Below are 21,301 nucleotides of genomic sequence, written 5' to 3'. Positions count from 1 at the left end.
TGGGTCAGCTGGGTTTGAGCTCAAGGTGGGTGTAGAGATTACTAAAAATAGATAACTTAAAAAAATTAATGAAGGAAATTAGAGGAGACACAGCAAATGGAACAATATCCCAGTAATATATTTGAAGACTTAATATTGTTAAAGTGTCAGTCTTTAAATTTTTATGACCAGCTTGTCATTTTCAGAATTTTATCCATTTTTGTGTTTTCAAATTTGATATGAATGTTCATAACATTGTCTTATTTTTTCTATTTGTTATGTCAGTTCTACTTCTCATATTTCATTCTATATTGTTTCTTTTTTTTTCTAATTTTCTTAGTAATTTTTTAGTGATGGGGGAGGGTTAGAGGGAGAGGGAGAGAGAAACTCTTAAGCAGGCTCCACTACCAGTGCAGAGCCCCATGAAGACCTCAATTTCACAACCCTCAGATCATGATCAGAGCCAAAATCAAGAGTCAGGCACGTCACAGACTGAGCCATCCAGGTACCCCAATTTTCTCAGTAATTTTTTGCCACAGGTTTGCTCAATTAATTTCTAGAAAAAAACTCTTTTTTTTTTAAGATTTTATTTATTTATTTGTCAGAGAGAGAGAGAGAGAGCACAAGCAGGCAGAATGGCAGGCAGAGGCAGAGAGTGAAGCAGGCTCCCCACAGAGCAGTTTGAGTCTCTGATGCCATTTATAGGATGTGTACCAGCAGGCAAGCCTAGTCTAGGAGGTTAAATGTAGGTTAGTGAGAGTTGGGAGGTGGTAGTGATAAGCTCTGGAGAGCTGGGAATGTGCAGGTTTTGATGTGCTTCTGGCTTTGTGAGTAGGTTTACCCTATGACACTTGAAGTTGCATGCTTGTGATATTTGCGTGCTCCTCTACAAATGATACCTTTGATGAAAAAAGTCTAAAAAAATAAATATACCTGTGAAGCAGGGTTTATAAAAGATGACGTGGAATTCAAAGTTATTTTTCTTCAATGTGAAAATTAACTCCTTGTCTTCCTGCACCAGGCACCACCTTATGACATTTAATGTCACTTTGATCCTCTGTCCTTTGTGTGTCTCTCATTGTTGAAGTTTTTTTAGACTTTTCTCCTTGATTTTCTTTTATATATATATACATATATAACATATAATGTATGACTTATTTCAAGGGTACAGTTCTATGAATCATCAGTCTTACACAATTCACAGCACTCACCATAGCACATACCCTCCCCAGTGTCCATCTCCTTGATTTTCTTAATTTGATCTTCTTAATGTGAGTATACTCTGCCTATAAATTGATTTTCTTTTATGTATCCTGTGTGGCTGCCCACGAATCATTTAATCCTTTGATTACGTTTGTCTGGAAAGCTCATAATTTACAGCCCTCGGATTTACAGGCCCATGGATCCTTAAATAAAAGCTCTTTCCTAGCACCTTGTTAGAGGGTGGTGGTAGGAAAACAGGAAGGTTTCAGGAAATAAATAATTCATAGATCTGTTTCCCTCTCTCTCTCTCTTTCTCTAAGAGCCAAGAACTCTGGAACTTGTTAAAATAAAAAAAAGAATCCTTCTCATCAAAGCAAGTGGAAGGAAATCCCTCCCAGTAAGAAGACAACCAACCAACCAACCAACCAACCAGTCACTCTGAAAGAAGAGATCATTACAGTTTGAATACAGAATTTGATTCTGGATAAAAATAAATGTGCATTTTTTAAAAAGTGTCTATTGGTTAAATTCGGCCTTAAAACATTTAAAAAAAAATTTTCATGGGTGACATCTGGAGAAACTGAGTAACATTTCTCAAAATCTTCATTTCTGACATGCCTGTGTGGAATTGTATAATATTTCTGGACGTGAGAAGAATCCATCTTGAAGCTCCATTTTCCTTTCCAACTAATGAACTCTTGAACTGAGCCAGAAGGGACAATAGTTTTACAAACAGTTAAATTTCAACACAACAACTGGCATTCAGGTCATATGAAGACAGCAAAGGTAGTAAATACATAGTAGAGAAGGTTTAATTTGACAGCAGCAATAAAGCCATAGTTATCAGAATGGCTCCACTGGTCAGGGACAAATTAGCACCTTTCCCTCTTATTTTCTTTATGTGCATCATGTAATCACCCCTTCTTTTTCATAAAACCGCTTGCCTTTCCTCCCAGAGCACAGCACTTTTCTGGTTTCCCGCAACCCGTGCTCTCTGTACTGTAACTCCAAGACCCCCCAAGAAAAGCCTTTGTTCTTTTTCGGTTTCACCACCTCCTGTTATTTCACACCTGCTTGACGATGCAGGTTGCGGGTCCTGAGTGCTAAAGACCAACGGATGACTCCTCACCTCCCCCGTTTTCCTTCTGTCCTTGAAATTAAAATGGAAAAAGTGTATCCCCCACCTCACAGAGCTTTCTCACTTTCACCAACCGTCCCCTCGAGAACTGGAAACGTTTAAAGGTGGGGGATTTAACTGGAAACCCCGGTGCCCAGGATCCTGGAGTGCTCGGGGGCGCGCGGCCTCCTACCAGGGCGGGGACTGGCCCGCCTCCCTGAGCCAGAGACGCTCCGCGCGCCGCGGTGAGAACCCCCGGGCTTTCCAGCTGAAGCCGGCAATCGCGCGCGGCCGGGAGCGACGATGGGGAGGCCGGTGAGCGGGGCCGGGCGTGGAACGAGGGCGCAGGGCGGGGGATGTCGCTCCGGCCCCGGGGACGGCGGCGGGCTCAGCGCGTCCGGCTGCGGCTGGCCCGGGACCGGTTCGGCGCTGGCCTCGGTGCCGGCGCTCTCCCCGCGACGCTTAGCCTTGCGGAGAAGAGGATTTCGCCTCGAGGAGGGTGGTTCCCAGGCTGGTCCTGGAGTCCCGGTACTCAGTGCCAGTTGTCCAGGACGGATGCTGCCAGTTAGGGGCTTCGGCGACGGAGACGATTCTCTCGAGATCACGGCGGTCCTCCGAGGGGAACTGGGCCGGGAGGCGCGCGCGGGCGGCCGGCGGGTCCTCTGGGCAGGCTGGCGGCTGGGCTCGCAGGCTCCGGCTCGAACGCAGGAAAGCACACCCTGCTGTACTCTGTCCCAAGAAAGGGATGGCTGCTTTGGCTCCGTGTTGGCACACAAAGCTGGGGTGGGCGCTACAGAATTCAGGGCTCTCTCTCTGCGGGAGAGCTCTCTCCCTCCTGGATGCACCCGCCTCTTTCTCCATCCTTCAGTCCTCTGCCTTGTGAGCCAGAAAGGGCCAGATAAATCAGGGTTAAACCCCAGAGTATCCAAGAGAGACAGACATTTTGTTTATTACGGATCTGAATGAGCCGATTTTTATTTACACTGGGATAATTGAAAAGAATAGTACCAAAACAAAATTAAAATCCAAATACAAGTAATACCTCAAGGTATTTTTTTTTTTTTTCCATATATGGTTTATTGGCCAGACCGCAGGGCCAGTCATTTCAGTATCTTTCTTAACAAAGGAGAATGGTGGCCTGGGAGCGCGTGTTTACTCCGAGCACTGTGTACTGCTAATCTTCACAACCATCCTTCAGAAGAGGAATTGTTATGTGATTTTGCAAATAAGGAAACAAACAGAGAGGTTAATTTTCACAAGTCCATGCAACTACACGTGATGGGAGCAGATCTACACCTAGAAACTCAGGGGAAAGAGGCATGGATAGGAGCAGTTGGCTGCCAGAGGGAAGCTGTCAGGTAAGACAGATCTCTGGGAAGCCTGGCCCTCTTTGCAAGGGGTTGAAGTGGATTTGTGTTAACCCCAACTCGTCAGTCAGCTAGAATAATTATGTATATATTTAATAGCAAGGCTTTCCTTCTAATTCCTTTGCCTCAATCATTGTTTTTTTCCTTCTTCAACATTCTTGGCTCCCATCTCACACACTGTGGTGTGTATCTACTTTTTGTCTTATCCTAAAACACAGATTTTCACTCTGAGAGCCAATGCATTCTGTATTCCTCATCCTCTTTGCTAGAATTTGAGTTTTCATGTGTGGGAGAGGCATACGGTTAAAAAAAAAATGGTGTGGAAGTAGAGTGCCAAAGAAAACTTAAGTTTTGGAAGCGAAGGTGTTGAGACAGCAAGAGCCTAAGCATTTGAGTTTTAAAAGCGTAAACATTGGAAAACCAAGGACATACGTTTTTCCAGATGGGAAGAACGCAGAGGATGGGAGAACCAGCATTCCTGACCCTAGGGTTTGTATTTTCTAGGAAGGGAGAGCAAAGAGGGCCTGACACAAGCTTGTGTTCTGAAAATGCAGGCTCGTACCTGATCCCTGTGAGTGGGGAGGGAGTTCAGGAGCATGGTAACTAGAACTTACAGAGAGGTACTGAAATCTAAGAACAGAGAACACCTGTACCTTGCTTATCTGGGGGAAACTGGAGAGAGACCAGTCTCCTCATCATGACAAGGCAAGAGTAAAACAGAGATGGACAGATCCATGCGAGTCTAGGCAGAGAGCCTATAGAATTTCCCTTTGCCCCATACAGGGAGAACCCAGGGGCATGGAATCTGGAGAATGAAAGAGAATGAGAGAAGGCACTTTCTAAGCACAAGGTTTAATTGCACGAACCTTGATGACCATGATGACCGGAGGGCAACCCATCCATCTTAGAGAATGCTACAGTGGATAGATTGTGACCAAGGACTAGTAGTCCTGTCCCATGACTTGGCATTGTGTGAGCCTCCAAGAATGGAGATGCAATGCCAAAGATTGGGACAGTTGTGAAGGGCGGGGGTGGCAGGGGCATGAATTGACAGAGATGATGTGATATTGACTGCAAGGAAGTCTCTACCTCTAGTTGGAATGGCAACATGAAATAACGAAATTCAGGTAAAGATAAATACAGAGAAACCTACATTTCTTACACATCTCTAGTATAGAAGAATGTGGGGAAAAACGACATTTCTCGCCTGTACCCTTATGAACACACACATGTAGATCAAGTGAATGGATCCATGGGGCTACTGTAGAGAGAAGTTCATCTGTCTACATCCCACCCTCTCCTTTTATAATAAAATGATACCCAGAATAACATTCAATTAAATATCATGTAAAAATGCCAAGGATTTCTGCCTGGACAGATGAAAACAAAACAATGCAGAAAAAAAACCAAAGACACTATTTTTTTGTTGTTTTTTAAGATTTATTTATTTGAGAGACAGCACACGCCCACAAATGGGAGAGACAGAGGGAGAGGGAGAGAGCATCTCAAGCAGATTCTGTCCTGAATGCAGAGCTGGTGGTGAGGTTTGATCCAGGGACCCGGAGATCATGAGCTGAGCCAAAACCAAGAGTCGGACACTTAACCAACTGTGCCCCTCAGGTGCCTCTGGACATTACTATTTTTTTTTAAAAGGTACGACTCATCTAAAATTTGTAGTATTTTCAGGGAAATCTTCTTCAGCAAACTTTAAGGCAGTCGTATCTTTCTGAAAAGTGGTTCCAATCCCTGAGTTACCGTCTTTGATATTAACAGATGTGGATTATTTGGGAAATGGCTGCTGTCCAACGTTTGTAGTCTCTGTGTTTTTTTGTGTGTATTTCCGGCAGTCTGTTTTCCCCTCCCATCCTACATCTTTGAGACCTTGCTCTTGACAGTGGTGGTTTTGAGAGCAAGGCCTCAAAGTGCTAGGGATTGCCATAATGCAGGAGCCATATTGCTGCTGAGCACACTCTTTTATTTCTTCCATCTGTAGTCTCTGGTTCTGCATCCACAAAACCAATGTTATCTGGTGGTTAAAATTTTAGCTGCAGCATTCCCTGAGATGGCCATGGGATTGAAGCTTCCTTAGCTTTTTGTCCACATGCAAATGCCCATGTCTTTGCTTTGCTTTCTGTCTTCAGGTGTTCAGGAGGTCCTTCTGTCGTCTGTCTGCCTACAGATTGATTTGGTTCTTTGCAGCAGTGATGCCATGCAGGGCGCAAGGTAAAAAGATACCCAGTTCCCCTGCATGGGGTCCAGGGAGCACAATTTCTGGAGTGGAGACATCTGGCTAGTGTTGTTTGTGCTGTGCTAGTTCGTTTGTCTGCATGAATTATTTAAACATGTAATTTGCTTGGAGGAATGGGAGTGTTTCTTTCTGCTTTCCACATTTTTGGTTTCGAAATGGAAAAAGACTTTGAATATTTAGAAACTGTTTCTAAGGATAAAACCAGACATGAAGAAATTCTTTCTAAATTAAGATGTTTTTCACCTATCAAAACAAATGAGTTCTAAATGTTATTTAAATATAATTTCCTATGTTTATAAAGATATGGAAACACTTTGGGAGTCTGAATGAATATACCCTTCGTAGAAGGTAATCTGGTAGTAAGCCTTTAAATTGGGCATACCCCTCTTTTGCAGAAGACTGTGGAAAATAATGAAATTATTACATAGGTTCACAGTCTATATAAAGTCTATATAAAGCATATGCCTGCGCTGTCCACTTATTCGTTGAGTTTCCTGCTTGTGCCAGACATTTCTCCTCTGTTCCATGGGAAAGCATCCCCTCACTTTGCTTACCTTCTATCACCTTCCACGTGCTGTTGCTTTCTAATCAGCCTTCACAGCTGGAGACAGGGCAGGCTTCTCACCATCCATAGCACAGACTTTACCAATGGACCAGAGGGACTTTAAATGGCATTCCATAGAAGCATCAAAGAATTCTAAACTTTCCATTAAATTATTTCTTCCATAGTCAAATACAAAAATCACCTAAGAGGTTGAAACTCTAACTTGGGTTTCTCTTCTACTCTCCATTCTAAAAGCAGCAATTTCTTCAAATGTCTTCTCTGCAAAATCTCAACAAACTTTCAGAAAACCCCAACAACAGGTATAGCCTCCAAAAGTTTTCACATCTACCAAGAGTGTACATCCCTAAAACAATACTTCTACAACACTCCTGGGTTCCAATTTGTGTCTGTTGCTATACCTACCTTGTCATCCTTACCTTAACATTTTTGAAGGGCCACTGAGAGGATAGTGCTTCTTTTTTTTTTTTTTTTTTTTTTGCTAATTATGCTAGCCAACATGTTCTCTCTGTTACTCATTAAAAAAAAAAAAACAACAACAACAGATTTTGGTGTTTTTTATTAAGTCTACATGTTGTCTACCATTTCATTAATTTGTGCTTTTATCCATATTAATTCACTTGTTTTTAATCTTTTGGGGGCCTGGGATGTTTGGATAAATGTGTGTACTCATTTTTCAATCTCTCTTATTTCCTAGTGAAGTTAGGATTAAATATTTCCTTCCGAAAATGGCTTTATCAATTTCTATGGATTTTAATACATTCTAGTCTCCTTGTTATTTATGGTAATTGATTATTCTTGCTATGATTTCTGGTGTAATTAGAGTTGAAAGAAGTATGTAAATTTCTTGTTTATTGCATTGTGGTCAGTGTGCAAGGTCGTAGGGTAGGAGCTTTTTTGCATCCTGTTTCAAGTTCAGTTTGAGGGAATGTTTGTAAAGATTGTGTGTTCTCTTTGGGTAAAAGTTTATAAATACATACTTACATATCCATACACATACAATTTTTATATGTAATGATTTATATATAAATATTCATTTCAAAACTTTTCATCCTTATATTTGACTTTTTTGTTTTATCTCTATTTTTTAATTTATGGAAGTGAAAATTCTGAGCAAACTGGAAAATTCTCCCATTATTTTTTGTGGATTTAAAATTTTTCTTTTCAATTCTATGGCTTTTTATATGTTTCATTTACGTTGTTAGGCACAGAAAGGTTTGTTTGTGTGTTTGTTTAAGGATTTATTTTATTTATTTGAGAGAGAGAGAGAGAATGTGGGGGTGAGAGGGGGAGGGAGAGAGAGAATATCAAGCAGACTTCCTGCTGAGTGTAGAGCCTGACGTGGAGCTCAATCCCATGACCCTGAGATCATGACATGAGCTGAAATCAAAAGTTGGATGCTTAACTGACTGAGCCAAGCAGGCACCCCAACATAAAGCTTCTTTTATCATTTTGGAGAATACATTTTTGTCCCTCACAGTGTTTTTGTCTCCCATTCTTCCTTTTTCCTTCTAGTAAGTCTGAAAGTTCTGATGCCGAAACATTCTGGGTCTTTGAATTTTTCTCAATTTTTTTCCATATCTTTATCCCTCTGTGCCACATTCTGGAAGAATCCCATGACCTGTGTTTCCTACTTAACTAGTTTACCCTTTAGTGATGTCCGTTCTGCTAAGTCAGCCAAATCGTTAAGATTTTGCATTTGTCATTTTCTACAACTCTGATTTCTACTATTTACAATGCTGGCTTCTTTTTACATTTAAGATATCACATTTATTCATGTCAAAGTGTTTATTGATTTATTATTCATTTGGCATGAATTCCTGGGTTTGTAGAGTTCCTTCTTCTCTCATTGTGTCAGCTTTCTCAGATGTCTGCCTAGTTGTTATTATATGAAGATTTCCTGCTGAATCATCTATCATATCAATATTAGTAGCCAGCATTGGAAGGGGAAGAAGTTACTGTCATGCCTTATATTCTGCATGGCATTAAGTAAAAATGTGGGAATGCGTAGATCGTTATTTGGTTGTCAAAGCCTTCTGGTACTATGTAGCCTTCTGAAACACCGTCTGGTATATTTTTCTACCTTAGGTTCCTATATTCACCACTGCTTCCTGGAGGCAGACCCTGCTGTTGCTGCCCCTTCTCTGTAGGGCGTGCGTGTGGAATGTATAGGGTAGCTACATCTTCTTCACTTAAACGGATCACTCTGCCAATTGTCTACTGGCCCTTCCTTGCTTTTGCACCTCTAGGCATGAACACTCTTGGTGATGCTTCTATTCTCTCTGGCAAATTTCATCTCCAACCTCATTTTCATACTTTCAGCTTGCAGGGATTCATTGAGGCATTTCTGTCACGAGGGTTTGCTTTCTTGTTTTTTTACTCTGTTACTCTTAAAGATTGAGTAAACATATTTGAACTTATATTTCTCTAGCAATTAGGGATGTAGGTAAATATTTTCTTTGCATTTTTCTCTATCTTTTCTATGTTTAACTTTGAACATGCATTTTTTAATCAGAAAAAAATGTGTATTTTTATGTATTAAATTTAAAAATATAAATGTTCTTTTATGATTCCATGATAAAAGTGGTGGCCCAAAATGAAAAAAGGCCACTGAACACACCTGCTTCCTTAAGATGCTCTCTGCAAAATTCTGAGGAAGTCTTGATTGTGACATGGCAGAAAATCAAGCCTGTTAGCCCAGAAAACATGGTCACCTTCAGCAAGAACCATGGGGTTGTGGTCCAGCCCGCCTATAAGGACAAGATAAACATCACCGAGCTGGAACTCAAGAACTCAACCATCACGTTCTGGAATACAACCCTGGAGGATGAAGGGTGTTACAAGTGCCTCTTCAATACTTTTGGTTCTGGGAAGATCTCAGGAATAGCCTGCCTCACCCTCTCTGGTGAGAATCTCTGAGAATACATTGTCTCTGGCTAGAAATGTTGTTTTCAAGAATGTTTGGAACATGGTGGTAGTGCCTAGGTTTTCAGGATGCTAACCTCAGAAAGGTTCATGAGAAGACACTTAGCCTTTCATGTCTGCTATAACTGTGGTTATTGTTATTTGGAAAGCTCACGGGGCTACCCTGAATCTCTGGCTGGAGTTATCTTTGCTCTGAGGAATGGTGTTGTCAGCAAGCGTAAATCAAGGACCATGGTGGGAATAACGGGTTCTTCATAAGTAGTGATATGATTCAGACCTGGCTTTGCCATTAACAGTCATGTGACCCTGGGAGCATCCCATCCACTCTCTGAACCGGAGTTTATCTATCTGCTCAGTAAGTACGTAATCAATCATCTGTAGGGTCGTTAAAGCTTTAACAGTTTTGGATCTAAGGACAGAGCCAGATTGGGCCTACCCAGAGCCAGTCATTGTGGTTCCTCTCATTTTGTTCCAACACATTCTCTCAGGTTTGGTAAGGGGACGTTCCACAGAGACCCTTCATACCTGATGTCGACTAGGTATTTAACTGGATAACAAGCACTCTTTTAAATCCAAGAGGCTTAGTTTGACATAATTCTTTTCCTTTTAACTGACACATAGTTGAGATCAAGAATTGAGAACTAGGAATAAGGGTAACTTTGGAGCATGGCACACTTGGACGTAGTTTTAGAAGGGAAAAAAGTTCAGACAGGGTTATCAGGAATGTTAAAGTGAGAGTCTGAACACACCAAGAATATTGGACACGGAGTAAGAGGAGGATAAGTAAACGAATGCAAGGGAGGTATGGCAACAGCAAAAAAAAAAAAAGGTTTCTTTCACTTATTTCGCCTATAATGAGTACTCTCTGCATGATCTTATGCCAGGTTTTCTTCTTGAATCTATTTCTTTTTTTTTCTCTTTCTCTCTTTGTCTCTTTGTCTCCCTTTTTTCCTCTTTGCCCTCCCTCCAATCTTCCCTCCTTCTTTCCTCTTCTTTTTTCCTCCTCCCTTCCTTCCTCCTTCCCTCCCTCCCTGCTTCCTTTCCTCCCTCCCTCCTCACTTTTCCTCTTTTCCTTCTTTTGTCATTTTTTCTCATTTCTGTTACTTTTTCTTTTCTTCTTTCTTCCTTTTTTTAATCATCTCTTTTCTATCCTCCTACACTCATAAACTTTTATATATATATATATATATATATATATTTTTTTTTTTTTTTTTTTTTTTTTTTTTAATCTGAAAACCACACGCCCCTGAGTCTTGTGGATAGTAATCCTGTTCTTTTCCACACCGATCCTTTCCAGCCACACCTTATAGATTCTATCTGGAGCTTCCTTTGATGCACCAGAGAACCCTGCCACCCAGTCTCACCATGTCTCACCACATCAACCACACTCCTCTTCCTTCAATTTTATCTGTCTTCCCCTACTGCCCATTGACTTTAGTAATCTGAGTATTCTTTGGAAGAAGCCAGAGTCCTCTGGCCCCATTTCCTCCAGCCCACTGCCACCCCCCCACCTCTTGAACCTCTAAACACAGACCAGGCTTTCCTTTAGCTACTGGCCTTTAATTATCTTGTAGGCTCCAGAGCAACCACAGGAAAGCCAGCCTGTGTTTGCTCAGCTGAGATAAACTGTATATTGAAAGTACACGATGAAAATGAATTCATGGGTCAAGGAACTTTTGAAAAGGAACAGGGTAAAAGCTGGACTAACATAATACGCTTTTCTTGTAAGCTAGCCATTTTCTCTTAACTCCATCAGGTGATCTCCAAGGTCCTTTCAACTGTCATTCTGCAATTTTCTTGTTATCAGCAGTGAATTTCCAATTTACATTTTCTGTAGATACTCCAAGCAGGGACTTTCCAAGTCTCCTCCACGCATATCATTCCTTGCTCCAGCTCCAAGCAGAGAAAAGCCATCTCTAAGCAGCAGCCCCTCTGTGGGCTCTCAGGTCTGAAACTGCCCTGGGGTTTATGAGAGGTCAGCCTCCCTCTTTGGCAGTGCTGACAGGTGACCTCTGTCAGACTGTGAGAGGGACACCCAGAAGAAGCCAGAGATGCTGTGTTGTCTATGGAAAAGGAGAACAGAATAATTAAGTTCTGGACTATGTGAGAAAGAGGATCCCCTCTACCCCTTCAGCTAATTCCCCTACAGACAAACCGCAGAGAGGATTTTTCTTGCTCCAGGTTTGTCCTAGGCCTGTTTCTATCCTGCTGGCCAGAGGATTAGACACAGAACGAACTGAGGAGCCCCAGTTTGGGTTAGATGCGCCACACCTCACCTCTTGAGCCCCCAGTGTCTTTCTGTAAAGATCTTCCTCCATCCTCTGAAGAGAATGTGGTGCTTAACTGATGGCAGACCATCTTTCTTTCTTTCTTTTTTTTTTTTTTGTCCCAGTACAGCCCACAGTGTTCCTTCACTATAAATTCTTCGAAGACCACCTGAATATCACTTGCTCTGCCAATGCCCGCCCAGCCCCTGTGATCTCCTGGAAGGTGTCTGGGTCAGGGATTGACAACAGTACTGAGGTTCTCTCCCACCCCAATGGGACCACATCTGTCACGAGCGTCCTCCAGGTCAAAGACCCCAAGAGTCAGGTGGGGAAGGAGGTGGTCTGCCAGGTGCTTCACCTGGGGAACGTGACCAGCGTCACGCAAACTGTGGATAAAGGTAAGAGAAGGCTGTGGGTGGATCTGTGTCCACACAACTGGCAAGTGGTGAATGTTCTACAGAACCTCTTGGCCGCTTAGCCAAGGAGTTCATAAGGGAGAGAACAGAGTGAGTGGGGAAAGAAAAAGAGAGTTGAGGAAACGAGTAAAGCCAGTTTTACTTTAGTAACTATGGTATGTTGCCCACATACCACATGCATTTGCTGAGATCCATCTGTGCTTTTTTTCCCCCCATGCCGCTAACGTCTGTTGGGTGCCAGGTTTGGGACTGTTGAAACATGACAGTAAGCAGGACTTTGTCTCTTTGCTCAAAAAGCTTCGAGTCTACTGGGAATATCCAGTGGGCAATTATAAAACTGTGTGAAATGCTTCAGTTGGAAAGCTACGGTGCACTCGGGTTCACCCTGGGAGGATTGAGAGTGGGGAGGAGAGGATCAGCTCAGTCTAGAGGGATCAGGAAGATTTCCTGGAAGAGGTGACATCTAGGAGAAAGGCTCTGTATCATTTACACTGTGGAAGAGGGGCCACAGATCTTTTAAGAAAGGGGTCGATCTGAGAATGTTTTCCTCACCCCTTTGAAAAACTGCCTCCTGAGCAAGACCCTTTTTGCTTTCTTGTGTTTCTCTCTAAGCTTCTCGCTCTGGACCTCATGGACACAAGAAGAGAGGCTTGTGGGTGGGAGAATAAAGGGAGTGGCAGTTTTAGGCACTTTGGGAATAGCCACAATTTTCTTTCTCTGTGTGGCTTTGAAGCACCAGTCATAAGCTTCCTACAAAGGTACCGATGCGTTTTTCTTCAAGGAGAATTTTTTTTTTTGAAGATTTTATATATTCATTTGAGACAGAGAGATACAGACAGAAAGAGCATGAGCAGGTGGAGAGGGAGAAGGAAAGGGAGAAGCAGACTCCCTGCTGAGCAGGGAGCCTGGTGTGGGGCTCGATCCCAGGACGCTGGGATCATGACCTGAGCCGAAGTCAGATGCTTAATCATCTGAGTCACTCAGGTGCCCCTTTCAGGGAGCATTTTAAGCACTAAAGCTTAGAAAAACTTTCCCCTTATGCCTTACGGATGTGGTGGCCTTTAGGGAGCATTTTCTGTAGTCATTTTTGGGGTCCCTGAAAAAAACAGACTAATCAAAATGTCAACATTTAAGTAAATTTGGGCAAAAGTTTTGTGGTCTTAGATCTGGACATTTGTAAAGAGATCTTCATTTTCAGCCAAGGCAGAGGGTAAATTTCCCTGAAGAGCGAGAAGCTGAAAAAGAACATGTCTTGTCCAAGAATGCCAAAACTGACTTATGTCATTTATAATGTTTATACGTCATTTGTGTAACATTTGTTTACTCCACAAACATTTACTGAAAGTCATCCGTGCTTCAAGCATTTATCATGCATCGTAACTATGGAAGTTAGATGCATCTCTCTCTGAACAGGTTCAGTTGAATTAGGATGTGACAAGTCCCCTACAGAAGGATGGGGAAGACGCTGGGAACTATGGAATCAGGAAGCTCTTTCCCTGCTGTAGTATTGTGGAGTGACATTGAGGAGCCTTTGGAAAGAGAATTAATAACAAAGACATAGATGAGAAGAGATACAATAAAAACATTGAGATGAGTCACCCTAGGGGTTGGAATCATGAAATTCATGATTTTTTTTTCCTTTATATTTCTCTGTATTTTCTGCAACTTCTTCAGTAAATACATTATTTTAATGGGATGTGACCTCTGGCCTAGCTTTGGTTCTCCCCCTTACTCGGCTGATTTGGGGCTTATTTAGCTTCTCTGAGCTGCAGTTTTTGTTCTGTTGTTGTTTTTATATGTGAGATGATGATAATAATACCTAACTCTTGGGTTGTTTTGAGGATTAAATGAAATAATACATTCAAAGCTCTTAGGGGATAGTAACCACCGAAAACATGTGGTTAGATTATTATTAACTTAATGTTATTGAAATAATATGAAGCCATGAATGGAGACCTCATTAGGTATATATTTGAGGATAATTTTCATTGAAAGCTCCACTCTAGGAAAAACTTCACAATTGCTTGACCACTTTTTGCCTCAACAGTTTCTGCTTATGACTTTGTTTCTCCTTTCCCTCCCTTCACCATCTATAGGCTTTTGGTTTTCAGTTCCGCTCTTGTTAAGCATTGTTTCCTTGGTAATTCTCCTGGTTTTAATCTCTATCTTATTATACTGGAAACGTCATCGGAACCAAGACTGAGGTAAGTTATCACAGGAAGTACAAAGAAGGAAACAAATGATTTTTTAATAGCACTGTGGGGGGCACAGGAAGATGTAAATAAAGGTTGGCAACCATGTGTTCTGCTTGTTGTTGCTGGTGTTCTAGAAGACTTTGGGGCTCATTTTCATGCAGTTGGACATTAAACTGGATATTTCTGCCTTCGTTTGCTAAGATTATTTAATGGCTAATTATTTGTAAGTTAAGAGTTGTAAGTTAAGGGTTGTTGAGAGCAAATGTGGAAAATATTTGTCTGATCACTGTAGAGTCAGCTGATAAGCAACACCAGAGGAAAAAAGTCTCAGTACCCATGCTGTATTCTTCTGCCAGTTAATGGGAAGGATAATCTCTTTTCCTTTTACAGCGCTCCCAGGCCAGCTACTTCTTGTAAGAGACTCTGAAATTTTCCAGTATACTCACTAATTAAGTAGTATTTTCTCTGTTACACTCTTACTATGTGTCAAACACTAGAGGCAGCATACAGGTGACCTAGACTTAAAACTAGGTCATGTCATTCTATCCTTATAGACTATAAATTTTTCTCTGTCCCTACAACAGCTCTCACAATGTCTTATGTATATTAAGTGCTCAATAAACTTTCATTAAGAAAGTGAATGAATCGTTGGATGGTTGGATGGATGGATGGATGGACGGATGGATGGTTGGATAGATTCTCAAAGTGAGGTTATCAATTCTCTTTTTCTTATTTTATTTTATTTATTTATTTTTAAAGATTTTATTTATTTATTTGACAGAGATCACAAGTAGGCAGAGAGGCAGGCAGAAAGAGAGGAGGAAGCAGGCTCCCCGCTGAGCAGAGAGCCCGATGCGGGGCTCGATCCCAGGACACTGGGATCATGACCTGAGCCGAAGGCAGAGGCTTTAACCCACTGAGCCACCCAGACACCCCTCTTTTTCTTATTTTAACTTCAGTACCTCATAAAAGCTGAGTCTAAAGTCTTGGGAGATATTATAAAATGAGATGCTATAAAACAAGAGGAGTCGGCTAGAGAGAGAGAACTATTTTTTTGTTTGTTTTCGGGAGGCAGTGCATAAGTTATTAAAGTTAATGCAAAGCTTCAGTTTATGGTGTGTGTGATGGGGATTTCCAAGGGTTGAAAGGCTGATAGGGTAGTTTTTTCCATCTCAGATGACTGAAAGATAGGGAAGAAAAAAAGTGTTGGTTTTTTTTTTTTTTTAATTTTTTGGTCTGAGAAACTTCTTTTTTTTTAAAGATTTCATTTATTTATTTGACAGCAAGAGAGAAACAGTGAGAGCAGGAACACGAGGAGGGGGAGTGGGAGAGGAAAAGCAGGTTTCCTGCCAAGCAGGGAGCCCTATGTAGGGCTCCATCCCAGGACCCGGGGATCACAACCTGAGTGGAAGGCAGACGCTTAACGACTGAGCCATCCAGGCGCCCTAAACTGTTGTTTTTTGTTTTTTTTTTTTTAAACTTAAATCATAAGCTATCTTTCATGTTGTAGGTTTTTCAGACACTTAATTTTGCCTTATGTAAACTACCAGAATTATTCTTGTGATTTTATAAGAAAAGCAACACATCTTCAGTGTCAATGACCCCTTTGCAAAAGTAGATAAAAGAATCTGTTCTGTGGGAAAAGGAGATTACAGATCAGATAATTTTATGCATATAAACATAGGCCCATAGAATTCATTAGTGCTCTGCAGAATGTCAAAGGCAGAAGGCTCTTTGATTTTACTTTACCCCAAAACTTCATTTTTCCCATTAGGACTTGAAGCCAGAGAGGGAAATTGACTTCCTTCCCTAAAATCACACATCTAGTTAACAACAGGCTTAGGACTAGAACCCTGGTTTTGGTCAGCTGACCTCTGCCAGAATGTTCTTCCAGCTATGTCCTGGAGTCCTGACTTGAAAGGCACTATTGGGTTGCATGTATTTTAGCCCTTGTTTGCTGTTACTGCTATATTCTTTTGGAAAGTGTGAGGAAAGAAGTATGAAGTGTTCAAATTCATCTTAAAAAGTCCCTGTTGGACAAGAATCTTATAATACAATCATTTAAGCCCAAGGTAAATTCCACTAGAATGGGGCACTTTGTCCTTTGTTCATTGTCCTTTGTTCATTAAGTAGGTCTTGGGTTTTCTGGAAAACATTATTGTTCAATGTTTTTTTCCAGTTCCTGAAGCAAGGGGAGTAAACTTAACTTTGTTTCCGAACTTTTTCTCCTTTATGAAAATAAACACCTGAACATCTGTAGAATCTTGCAAGCACTGGGATTGCCGTTTACGGATGATGCCTTCATGACATATGACCAAATCAGTTAACTACATTGAATGTTCTGTGTCATATTTTGGGTGACTGAATTTTTTTCTGGTTTCAAATATTTTAACAGCCAGATCATTTGGTCCCATTTACTTAAATAGCTAGTAAAACTAAGTGTCTATTATGCTGGAGACTTAAACACTCAAGACCAAAACTGAAGTTATACAAAAAGTTGGGAGAAAGAGAAGAAAACCATAGAATATGTTGACACTTTAAATTTCTTTAAAAAATTCTGATTATCGGGGCGCCTGGGTGGCTCAGCGGGTTAAAGCCTCTGCCTTCGGCTCAGGTCATGATCCCAGGGTCCTGGGATCGAGCCCCACATCAGGCTCTCTGCTCAGCAGGGAGCCTGCTTCCCTTCCTCTCTCTGCCTGCCTCTCTGCCTGCCTGTGATCTCTGTCTGTCAAATAAATAAATAAAATCTTTAAAAAAAAAAAAAAAATTCTGATTATCAGGGCACCTGGGTGGCTCAGTGGGTTAAAGCCTCTGCCTTCAGCTCGGGTCGTGATCCCGGGGTCCTGGGATCGAGCCTCGTGTCGGGCTCTCTGCTCAGCAGCGAGCCTGCTTCTCCCTCTCTCTCTGCCTGCTTCTCTGCCTACTTGTGATCTCTCTCTGTCAAATAAATAAATAAAATCTTGAAAAAAAATTCTGACTATCAATTTGTGACAAAAACAAATGGACCTACTACATTTGCTTCTCTTTCCTTGCCCTTACTTTGGGTTTTCTTTTTTTTCTTCTCTTTTTCTTTCCATCCTCCTAAACACCTAATGCTTTTGGATGGGCAGGGAAACATGATCAGTCAAAGATGACACTCAGTTCCTGAACCCAGTGACTGGAACAATTGTGATGTGTTTAAAGATAAGGAAGTGAAAAGGGGGAACTGAATATGTGTGAGCGTGTGTATGCTTGTGTTCAAGGTTCATGCAGAGAGAAAGAGGAGACGAGGGATAAATTAACTCTTGAACTCACTGAATGTGAGTAGAAAAGAATCCTCTCTAGGAAGCCGCTCAGTGGTAAGATGAATCTAGTTAAGTAAGGTTCGACTCTGTTAAATAAGTAAGGACGGCAACAGCAAAGTCTATATTAGATCAAAATCACTTATTCTTTGCACACAAAGCACAAGCAGATGCATAGTTTTGGGATAGAGGCATGATCTCTAATGATGAGGTTATTTTTGTAGAAAAAGTAGACTCTCTTTTTTTTGAGATCCTCTTTAATGCCAAAAAGAATGGTGGTGGTCTTTTCACCAGTAAAGGTGCACTCTGGAGGAAGGTATGATGACTTAGAGGCATTTTTCTCTTTGTAACATTCCTGATGGGATCACTGCAGTTACTTCCCATGAGACTACAGCAGTAAGATAATAGGTTGATATGTTTTCAAAGAACATCCTCTTTTCTTTCTCTTTTGTGAATCCAGTACTTTATTACTAAAATAGAAAGTGAAAAAATAAAATAAAATTTCCTAGGGAAATTTTCTCCCATTCTATAACAGTTCTTGCTACTAAAGCCGTGTTGATGTCATAAATTTGCCCCTTCCACATATACTACAATGAAATTAAATTTGGGCTTGAGAATAACCTTTTATTTCTCATTAGTGAACCCAGCAATGATTACATGCTTCCCAGAAACTAACCTCACTTTGGGGCAGATCTTAATAGACAGATAATCACCTCGGTTTTTGAAATTTTTGTCTTGAGTACTAGTTTTCTTTTGTTTGTTTGAGCCAAGGCAGAATTGGCAAACAATAGAAAATTTAGACATTCTTATGAAGTGCGTATGCCAAATTTCACTTTTTCTTCAAGTACTATATCAAATAACAGAAATGCCCAATGAACAATATAATGAAATTAGTGACCAGTTAGGACAATACAAAGAGTATTTGCTTCTAAAATAATAAGAATCTTTGCATTGCATAAAAACTGTACTTATGTCTGTCTCCCTGAGGCAGGCTGCATGAATGGTAGCCAACATCCTGCCCCAGTTTCCTCATAGCTCCAAGCAGAAGAAATAAGGTGTTTTATATGAGAAAAATGTGAGGCAATCTTTACTGAACTGCTTAGGTCAAAAATTCTGGGAGAAATCTTGCATTCCAACATATTTTTCTACAAGAGTTTACCCTTGAAAAGGGGCAGAAGCCATCCATCATATCAAAATGTCATGACCAGTTGACAGAGTTACTTGCTAGCAGTACCTTCAGTCTCGACATTCTTGCCCGAGCTGTTCTGTTTTTTACCACAGACAGCAGATACTGGAATTTTTGGCAGGTTTTTTTTTTTTTTTTTTAAAGATTTTATTTGACAGAGATCACAAGTGGGCAGAGAGGCAGGCAGAGAGAGAGAGAGAGAGGAGGAAGCAGGCTCCCTGTAGAGTAGAGATCCCGATGTGGGACTCGATCCCAGGACCCTGAGATAATGACCTGAGCTGAAGGCAGAGGCTTAACCACTGAGCCACCCAGGTGCCCCTTTTGGCAGGTTTTAAATATTCGAGTTTCTGGTAAAGAAAACTGTACTTATTTACTTAAGATTACACAAAGAATGAGAGGTAGCACCAAGATAAAATCCCAGATCTTTGCATGCCTTTTCAGTTTAGGTGCTGGAAACCTGGTAGCCCAGAAAAAGCCCCTGGAAGGTCTACTTTGTGACCATTTCCAGCCCAATGTCCCATGAGTTAGTATCCAGAGAACAAAGCTCAAGGTCTTATAAATAAAATAATGTAGATTATTTGGAATTCTTTGACCTTTTTTTTTTTTTAAACTTTTAGTCCTAATAGTCCTAAGTGATTCTGCAAAACATTATTTCTTAGAATTACTTATGTCCCTTGGAAAGAGTCACGGTCTCCCCACATCACATTGGGTCAGAAATGTACTTATCTTTGCCAATGAAATATGCACAGGTGTATTCTATTCTTACTGATCCTTCTATTATGTATCTTCTTCAAATATGTTAGGATAGACATTCTAAATGTTTGAAGTTAATATCTTGATCTTTCTTTTATCCAGAGCCATAGAGGAATCACACAGAACCCTGAAAAGTTACGCCCTGGTCTACTTGAATCTGACTCAGGAGGAAGGCAGGAGGAAAAGGATGGTTCTCTGAGGGACAGAAAGAGCAGAAGAGGTAGGGGTAAAAGACCTAAGAATTTCAAGATTTTCTACTGCCATCTAAGCTACCCAGTGGTTGTGGGAGTTCTAAAAGAAGTCGTTTTACCTCTCAAGTCTGTTGTAGGACTTGATTTTGTGAAGCAATGAAGTATTGTGCTGTTGAATGGAGACTGGACTTTGAATCAGTAGCCACAACTCTGAGGCTGACTCTGGCTCCAACGGAGGGCAACCCTCTGTTCATCACTTTATCTCAATGAGCATCCACACCTGCATCTAGAAAATTAGGAAGCTGGACAAGATAGTTTGCCAATCTGCTCTAAAAACTGATATAATTCCAGGGAAAAGAGGAATCAAGAAATGGAAAAGAGAAAGGAGAACACGGGAAGGTGTTAAGGACCAAAGAACTTTTCTGAGACGACCTTTCACCTTTCTGTTGCTGTTTGATCTCTTCTATATTGTTCTTAGGTCCACAAATGTGTTTCCTCCTCATGTGGTGGTGGTAGTCCTCTACCTGCTCACTGCTCTGTTAGTAAGTGATCTTCCTAGAACTCTTGGTTTCACTTCTGTCCTTCATGTCCTTCTGTGACTGACATTTAGCACAATGAATATGAGACTGAATTCATTGCAAAGTAACATTGGCAACCTTAACTTTGCTTATCTACTTGTATAGAAGAATAAGTATTGTTAGCCCAGCAGCTCACATTTAAAAAAAAGAATTTCCTGTCCCATTTGACTTATAACAGGATCCAGTTGTATACCAATCATTGTGAATTCAAAAGGAAATATATGATAAAATAAAAACAGGCATTTAGGAAGTTTCAAATTCAATTCAAAGTCAATTCAAGTGCTTCTCTCTCCTGGCTTCTTTTCCCATGTGTTAACTTCTCACAACAGTAGAGAAGGTGTGTATGGGTTTACAAATCCCTTTGTTCTAAATATATTGTTCTAACTAGTGGAACATTTTTGAACTCTTAAAAATCACAAGACCAAATTAGTGACATTTGCAGTGCCCTTTGCTTTCTTGTCTCTGCTCAGTGACCTAAGAACTAAAGTATATGTTGTTTTCACTGTTGAATTGGATATTTGTATATTTAGTAAGCTTTTCATATGTTATTTAATTCTGTATTATTTCTTATATTTGTATTAAGATACTGGATGATTAAAAGTGTCAAATCTAAGTATTTTGTTCATGACACTCTTTTGGAAAATGTGGACATTAATGATAATCTTTAGATTTTCCCTCTGTGTGTGAAACCCTCCCCTCCCTCTCTCACCCACTAGAAAATGCCAGGAACGTTTCTGATTCATCACAAAGTCACAAATCAGATAGATCACAAATCCTGATCTAGCCAGTGGAAGCTTCATCAAGTTGATAACTGTGTCCTTTGGATGTGACCTCGTCAATTTGAGAGCACTTCCTCGTATATGCTCTTTTGGTTTTGTTTCTAGATATCAGCTTTGCAAACTGATTAGCTTGCTACAGTTCTGAAGTTAATCGGAGCTACCACCCTGCCCTGTTATCTCAACGTCATGTCAGCTCAGGCAGGATAACTAAAGCAGCAATTCTCAAAAATTTAGAATGTGTTTAAAAACATTAT

General features: G+C 40.9%; 1 protein-coding gene across 5 annotated transcripts; it reads left to right on the top strand.

The window, feature by feature from the left end:
• Positions 1 to 1,742: 1,742 nt before the first annotated feature.
• On the top strand, positions 1,743 to 20,881 carry LOC111147460 (OX-2 membrane glycoprotein-like). Of its 5 annotated transcripts, none has more exons than XR_002640630.1 (6): positions 1,743 to 2,614; positions 5,808 to 5,889; positions 9,061 to 9,381; positions 11,799 to 12,066; positions 14,181 to 14,288; positions 19,602 to 20,881. XR_002640630.1 is itself a non-coding variant. In XM_022503486.1 (6 exons), the coding sequence occupies exons 1-5, from the start codon at positions 2,603 to 2,605 to the stop codon at positions 14,285 to 14,287; spliced, it is 795 nt and encodes a 264-aa protein (XP_022359194.1). In that variant the 5' UTR covers positions 1,743 to 2,602; the 3' UTR covers position 14,288; positions 19,602 to 20,881. The 5 variants fall into 5 exon arrangements, 4 of the variants coding, with proteins under 4 accessions (XP_022359194.1, XP_022359183.1, XP_022359203.1 ...); XM_022503486.1 differs by having other exon boundaries at positions 11,794 to 12,066; XM_022503475.1 differs by lacking the exon at positions 1,743 to 2,614 and adding an exon at positions 3,360 to 3,657 and having other exon boundaries at positions 11,794 to 12,066.
• The last annotated feature ends 420 nt before the right edge of the window (positions 20,882 to 21,301 follow it).

The sequence above is a fragment of the Enhydra lutris genome, unplaced genomic scaffold (genome assembly GCF_002288905.1).
Source record: "Enhydra lutris kenyoni isolate GAN:26980312 unplaced genomic scaffold, ASM228890v2 scaffoldscaffold2, whole genome shotgun sequence".
Classification (NCBI taxonomy): Eukaryota; Metazoa; Chordata; class Mammalia; order Carnivora; family Mustelidae; genus Enhydra; species Enhydra lutris.
This window is presented reverse-complemented; position numbering and strand designations above follow the sequence as displayed.